Source organism: Sycon ciliatum, chromosome 3, assembly GCF_964019385.1.
Source record: "Sycon ciliatum chromosome 3, ocSycCili1.1, whole genome shotgun sequence".
Classification (NCBI taxonomy): Eukaryota; Metazoa; Porifera; class Calcarea; order Leucosolenida; family Sycettidae; genus Sycon; species Sycon ciliatum.
Window position 1 is genome coordinate 24577338 of NC_088645.1, and position 7709 is coordinate 24585046.

Consider the following 7709-nt stretch of genomic DNA (forward strand, 5'->3'; position numbering starts at 1 on the left):
GAGTACTCTTCAGGCATTGAGTACTCTTCAGGCATTGAGTACTCTTCAGGCATTGAGTACTCTTCAGGCATTGAGTACTCTCCGCTGATCCGAGTCGCTGCCGAGAGTGACGCCCTGCAAAGCTGGTATGCTGATGATGCCAACGCAGCAGGGAAGATCCCCTGCCTCCGAGCCTGGTGGGACATCATCGAGCGGAGAGGTCCAGAGTTTGGCTATCACCTTAACGCAGCCAAGTCGGTTCTTCTTGTTAAGCCCGAATGCGCTGAAGCTGCACGGGCAATCTTCGCCGACACCGATATCGTCATCAAGACGGACGGCAACCGACACCTTGGAGCCGCCCTTGGATCACCCGAGTATAGGGCCTCCTTTGCTTTGGCGAAGGTGAAGGCATGGCAAGAGGAGATCCGGGAGTTGTCCACCGTGGCCTCCACCCAGCCACAAGCAGCTTACGCAGTGTACACCAACGTTCTCCGGCACAAGTGGTCATTCATCGCCCGCACAATGCCAGGAGTTGCCCCGCACCTCGAACAGCTGGAGTCCACCATCTCCGAATCGTTTATTCCCGCTCTTCTTGGTCGTCCCCAGCCCGGAGAGACGGAACGCCAAGTTCTCGCGCTCCCAAGCCGCTACGGAGGCATGGGGATTGTCTCCCCAGTATCTCTTGTGAACCAGCTTCCTTCCTCACTTACGATCACCGAGGGCTTAGTTCAGCGCATTTTGAACCAGGATACACCGCCACAGGAGGAGGCGGACAACACCAGGGCAGCCAAAGCTAAAGCCAGGGCAGACGCCAGAAAGAAGGAGCAGCGTCATGCCAAGGAGGTGTACGGTGGCGTGGATGGAGACCTGCAGAGGTCCATGGATCTTGCGGCCGAAAAGGGTGCGTCGAACTGGCTCACCTGTCGACCACTCAAGCAGCATGGGTTCTCGCTACACAAGGGCGCGTTTCGAGATGCTGTCTGCCTCCGCTACGGGTGGACTCCGCCCCATCTCCCCCAGAGCTGTGCCTGTGGAGCTGCCTTCACTGTCCCGCACGCCTTGTCTTGCCCAGTAGGTGGCTATCCGTCTCTGCGGCACAACGAGCTGCGGGACTTGACCGCTACCATGCTCACATCAGCAGCTCATGATGTCAGCATTGAGCCACGCCTTCAGCCGTTATCTGGTGAGAATTTTCATCACCGGACGGCTATCCGTGAGGATGGTGCCAGGCTGGATGTTGCTGCCAGCGGGGTATGGGGTGGCCGGTTTGAGCGAGCTTTCTTTGATATTCGGGTGTTCAACCCTCATGCTCGTTCGAACTCGGTCCACTCCATCCCCGCCGCATACGCAAAGCATGAGCGTGAGAAGCGTCGGCATTATGAGGAGCGTGTTCGTGAGGTGGAGCATGCCACCTTCGTTCCCCTCGTATTCAGTGCCACCGGAGGCCAAGGCAAGGCGGCAACTGCCCTTTACAAGCGGCTCGGACTGATCATCAGCGACAAGAAGAATGAGCCTTACTCCATCACAATGGCATGGATCAGATGCAGGTTGGGGTTCGCCCTTCTTCGCTCGGCCATTATGGCCCTCCGAGGACACCGGTCCCGGAGCAGAGTTGCAGTAGCTCAACCATCATCGACCGAACTGGTGGCTGCTGAGTGCAATTTGCATTTCTGAACTGTGGCATGTGCGTAGCACTCAAACCGGTGAACATGTGCGCACTGCACTGACTGTCTTTAATGCTCCTCATTGTTTTTGTTTTTATTTATTTATTTTTTACCAGGCGTGGGCCATCCCCTGATGTCATAGGTGCCAACTGTACTGTGTACGATGAAAAAAAAAAAAAAAAAACTCTTCAGGCATTGAGTACTCTTCAGGCATTGAGTACTCTTTAGGCATTGAGTACTCTTCAGGCATGGAGTACTCTTTAGGCATTGAGTACTCTTTAGGCATTGAGTACTCTTTAGGTCTGGAGCTGCGACAGCTGTTTGCCTTCCCTTGCCGGGATGGTGGCCTGGGCATCGTCAATCCAACATCTCTAACAACCCAATACGCCTCATCCCGCGCGATCACAGCGGCGCTCACCACCAACATCCTCGACCAAGACTTCAGTGTGACGGAAGCTCTTGCCAGCGTTGCCTCAGCCAAAGCGTCACAGCGTGCAGATCACCGCCAGAAAGCGAAGACCGACATCCGTGGCTTCGCTGCCGACGCATCGCCCACTTTGCAGCACACAATTCAGTTGGCAAGTGAGCCTGGCGCCTCCAGCTGGCTTACTTGTCGTCCGCTATCCCGTCATGGATTTGTGCTATCCAAAAGCGAGTTCCGCGATGGTTTGGCACTGCGCTATGGCTGGCGGCCTTCTCGCTTACCGTCAACCTGTGTCTGTGGAGCCAGCTTCACAGTAGCCCATGCCCTGACATGCAGCACCGGAGGTTTCCCGTCACTTCGACACAATGAGGTGCGGGACATCACTGCCTCGCTATTGAAACGTGTCGCCAATAGTGTCGCTATCGAGCCACACTTACAACCGCTCTCTGGTGAGCAGCTCCGCTACAAGACTGCCTCCACAGAAGACCAGGCTCGACTTGATGTTGCGGCGAGTGGTGTTTGGGGAGGTCGGTTTGAGAGAGTCTTTCTCGATATTCGGGTTTTCAACCCCTTTGCTCCCTCAAATCGATCCTCTTCCATCACCGCTTGCTACCAGCGTCATGAACGTGAAAAACGGAGGCGATACGAACAGCGCGTCAAGGAGGTCGAGCGTGGAACCTTCATCCCTGTGGTTTTCGCTGCAACTGGTGGTACTGGTCGAGCTGCTGCCGCTCTCCTCAAGAGAATAGCTGCAATGGTCTCCGACAAATCTGGTGAGCCATACTCTGCAGTGATGGCATGGATCCGCTGCAGGTTCAGCTTCGCCCTTCTCCGTGCAGGCGTGGCTTGCCTGCGTGGTGCACGACGCCTGTATTCGCACCCGGAGGTGGCTGAGTCATCCGCTCGACTCGCTGTCTCGGAAGCTGCCATACAGCACTAGACACTTGTTTATGCCTCGTCATCATTGCTTTTTCTCGTATGGTCCATGTATGTAACTACTGGTACTTGTTTTTATTGTATCACTGTGTTACTAAATTCTGCCCGTACAAGAGGCCGGTTTACCAAGTCAAAAAAAAACAAAAAAAACAAAAAACTCTTTAGGTAGCCAGTGCAGGCTGTCGTAATAAAACGACTCATTCGTGTTCCATTCCCGTGCATGGTACATGCATGGTGCGACGGCACAATGACAGCTGTCGCAAATCGCACTGAGTATTACACGTGTTTTTTGGTGATTCCTGGTTAGCTGCTAGCTTTTCCCTACTCGAAGATGTTGCCGCCGCGAAATCTGGGGGTTTGTGTTCGTCCTGGCGAAAACCGTGTTTTGATCCGTTGAGGGAGACGAGAGATACAGAGCGAAGACGTACGATCTGTCCGAGAATCGGCGAAGAAGAAAGCTTCGCAGACGACCCGTAGTGGTTGGGAACAGAATGGAACATATACCAGTCGATGCCTGTCATGGTAGGGATGACTGCTACGAAGTTTTAGCCCCATGCTCCCCAGCGCTTTTTAGCGCCCGACGATAATTACCAAATTTCATCGATTCTCCATGTGGATCAAAGCATAGTCTCCTCAATCTTCTCCAGTCGAGCTGAGTCTGGACGCTACAATGTCGAGACGCGAAAAGAGAACATGCATGAACACACAGGAGCATCACATGCAGCTGCATTCTGCCTTGACGAAGCTGAGAACAACACCAGCACCACGCATTTGGAAGACATTAATTTTCGAAGAAGACGAAGAACTACATATCTGCGTTCAAAAAAGCCTCTGTACTGTGCAGTATGCATGCGTGCATGCGCGAAGCACGGGGTCCGCGGATCAACTTCGTTCAAAAATCATTGTGCCACACGGGTTGTATGATTTGTGTGCGATCATGGTCTTTCTTCTTGACAAACAAAAGTGAAGTTTTTCGATCTTCAAATCGCCATAGCGTCCTTGTCATGACTCCAAATCAGCTGAAACTTTGCAGGAGGAATGAAAATGCCATGCTGAATCGATTGGTACCATTTTCGAAGGGTTTCCTTGAAAAATAAAAATTAGCCTGCACTGGCTACTTTAGGCATTGAGTACTCTTCAGGCATTGAGTACTCTTTAGGCATTGAGTACTCTTTAGGCATTGAGTACTCTTTAGGCATTGAGTACTCTTTAGGCATTGAGTACTCTTTAGGCATTGAGTACTCTTTAGGCATTGAGTACTCTTTAGGCATTGAGTACTCTTTAGGCATTGAGTACTCTTCAGGCATTGAGTACTCTGCAGGCATTGAGTACTCTTCAGGCATTGAGTACTCTTCAGGCATTGAGTACTCTTTAGGCATTGAGTACTCTTTAGGCATTGAGTACTCTTTAGGCATTGAGTACTCTTTAGGCATTGAGTACTCTTCAGGCATTGAGTACTCTTCAGGCATTGAGTACTCTTCAGGCATTGAGTACTCTTCAGGCATTGAGTACTCTTTAGGCATTGAGTACTCTTTAGGCATTGAGTACTCTTTAGGCATTGAGTACTCTTTAGGCATTGAGTACTCTTTAGGCATTGAGTACTCTTTAGGCATTGAGTACTCTTCAGGCATTGAGTACTCTTCAGGCATTGAGTACTCTTCAGGCATTGAGTACTCTTTAGGCATTGAGTACTCTTTAGGCATTGAGTACTCTTTAGGCATTGAGTACTCTTTAGGCATTGAGTACTCTTTAGGCATTGAGTACTCTTCAGGCATTGAGTACTCTTCAGGCATTGAGTACTCTTCAGGCATCAGCCGTTATCTGGTGAGAATTTTCATCACCGGACGGCTATCCGTGAGGATGGTGCCAGGCTGGATGTTGCTGCCAGCGGGGTACGGGGTGGCCGGTTTGAGCGAGCTTTCTTTGATATTCGGGTGTTCAACCCTCATGCTCGTTCGAACTCGGTCCACTCCATCCCCGCCGCATACGCAAAGCATGAGCGTGAGAAGCGTCGGCATTATGAGGAGCGTGTTCGTGAGGTGGAGCATGCCACCTTCGTTCCCCTCGTATTCAGTGCCACCGGAGGCCAAGGCAAGGCGGCAACTGCCCTTTACAAGCGGCTCGGACTGATCATCAGCGACAAGAAGAATGAGCCTTACTCCATCACAATGGCATGGATCAGATGCAGGTTGGGGTTCGCCCTTCTTCGCTCGGCCATTATGGCCCTCCGAGGACACCGGTCCCGGAGCAGAGTTGCAGTAGCTCAACCATCATCGACCGAACTGGTGGCGGCTGAGTGCAATTTGCATTTCTGAACTGTGGCATGTGCGTAGCACTCAAACCGGTGAACATGTGCGCACTGCACTGACTGTCTTTAATGCTCCTCATTGTTTTTGTTTTTATTTATTTATTTTTTACCAGGCGTGGGCCATCCCCTGATGTCATAGGTGCCAACTGTTAAAAAAATAATAATAATAAAAAATAAAAATAAATAAAAAAACTCTTCAGGCATTGAGTACTCTTTAGGCATTGAGTACTCTTTAGGCATTGAGTACTCTTTAGGCATTGAGTTTTTTTTTTTTTTTTTTTTTTTGGTAAAAGCCTCTTTTACGGGCGAACAAAACACAATTTGCCATGGCGGAGGATTGAAAACAAATCACATAATGATGACGTCGCATGTGATCAGACAGCAAGAGAAACATAGCATAGTCCGCACAATCACACCTCAGACAGACCTCAGACAAGTCACATGCCCATCGCGGGAGCGATGATAGCGAACAGCTATGTTTTAGACATAGCAACTTGTGCTGGGATTACACCATCCAACAGCTTGCAAGGCTGATGAATTGACCGCCACTATTTTTAGCCTGGTATCCACCACACAGCTGTTTGAAGTGACTTTTTCTGGCCAGTGAATCCCTATTTTTCATTTTTCCATTTTTTTCTTTTTTTCTTTTTTTCTTTTTTCTACACACACACCACACCACATACTCCAGCATACACTGGCTGTTGGTAACCACCCAGGAGAATGAAAGAAAAGTCAGGAAAAGTCTAATAAGAGAAGAAAGACGTGTGTGACCATAATCGTCGGGAATCGAACCCGCAACCTATCGATTGGAAATCGTTGCACATACCACTGCACCATATGGGGACAATCACGGGGCAAGGCTCAACGGGACACCCTAGCCTCCACGACAGCCAGGGAGGCACAGCCATCCATTGGAGGCTGCCAAACTCGGCGAGCCCCACGCAGACACATGACACTCGAACGCAGCAGGGCGAAAGACAGCCTGCAGCGGAGGTGGGCAATTAGCACAGAATACGCCTCCCGCCCACGTATCGACTGGAGATGTGCAATCCGGCTCACCAGTGCAGCGGCACCCTTGCCGCATCCTCCGGTGGAAGAGAGCACAAAGGGGAGAAAAGTGGATCGCTCCACTTCTCGGACTCTCCGATCATATCGACGCCGTTTCTCTTGCTCATGGTGCCGGTAGCAGCCAGAGAGAGAGGAGGTGCGGTTCGAAGACGCATAAGGGTTGAACACCCGTACCTCAATAAAAGTGCGTTCGAACCGACCCCCCCCCCCCCCCCCCCCCAAACTCCACTGGCCACCACATCCAAACGAGCTTGATCCTCGGTTGATGCTGACCGGAGCTGAAACTGCTCCCCAGTCAGGGGTTGGAGATGTGGCTCCACTGCGACGTTGTGGGCGACACCCTTCAATGAGCTTGCCAGTATGTCGCGCACCTCGTTGTGGCGGATCGAGGAGAACCCACCGAAAGGACAGGACAAGGCGTGAGCAGTGGTGAATGCCTTCTCGCAAACACAGGTGGTGGGCAGGCGAGAAGGCGTCCAACCGTAACGGAGGCAGAGGCCATCCCGGAATTCCCCCCTTCGACAAAGCGAAGCCATGGCGAGCGATGGGTCGGCAGGTAAGCCAGCTTGATGCTCCCTTCTCCTCTGCCAGACTGATAGCGAGATCGAGTTCGCTGTGCTCGGTGCGGAACGTATCGGCAGCTATCTTCATTGCCTTTCTGGCCTCAGAGCGAGCCTGACTCTTGGCCCTGCGGACACAGGCAAGAGCATCATCGAGGTGCTCTTCTTGCGCCATGATCTTGTCGTACAGCGCAGTGATGATTAGCCTGGAGGTGCCGTACTGTGAGCCAAAAGTGGCAGGGTTGGCCACGCCGAGGCCTCCATGCCGACAGGGGAAAGTGAGCAAAATGCGTTCAGCTTCACTGGGCGCCGTCCGTCCACTAATGGCAGGGATTAGGCGGCGGTGGATGATGTCCTCCAGGGGTGCCAGCTGTTCTGCAGCACCATCGAGAACCCGACACAGGAAGGACCACCGGTGTTGGAGGCTGTTCACCAGTGCAGAGTAAGCTGCTTGAGGCTGTGACCGGGCGAAATCTGTCAGTTTGCACAGCTCCTGCGACCAGGTGGCCACCTTGGAAGCCACAAACTCCTGCACAAACTGATCAGTTCCGATGGCTGATCCAAGGTTGCGGCACCCGTCAGTGGTGATAGACACACCCGTGCCGGCGAAGATGGTCTCGGCTGCCTCTAGCTTGTCCCGCTTGACGACGAGGACGGACTTGCTGGGGTTAATGAAATACCCGAACGCCGGCCCATCCCCGACGAGTCGGTCCCACCACTGGCGGAGAGGGTTGAGCCCGCCACCCGCGGACGAGTCATCCGCATACCAG

At 52.3% G+C, this 7709-nt stretch overlaps 2 protein-coding genes across 5 annotated transcripts in view; both read left to right on the plus strand.

Annotated features, from left to right (window-relative positions):
• LOC135811870 (uncharacterized) overlaps positions 1 to 7709 on the plus strand; it is a 45177-nt gene that overhangs the window by 10086 nt on the left and 27382 nt on the right. The gene's annotated exons all lie outside the window — the stretch shown is intronic.
• On the plus strand, positions 701 to 1771 carry LOC135812597 (uncharacterized). The gene has a single exon (XM_065325912.1). It carries the CDS (start codon positions 859 to 861, stop codon positions 1651 to 1653), a length of 795 nt encoding a protein of 264 aa, XP_065181984.1. The 5' UTR covers positions 701 to 858; the 3' UTR covers positions 1654 to 1771.

Coding starts and splice junctions, on each gene's coding strand:
- LOC135812597 (XM_065325912.1), top strand. CDS start 859: ATGGATCTTGCGGCCGAAAAGGGTGCGTCGAACTGGCTCACCTGTCGA.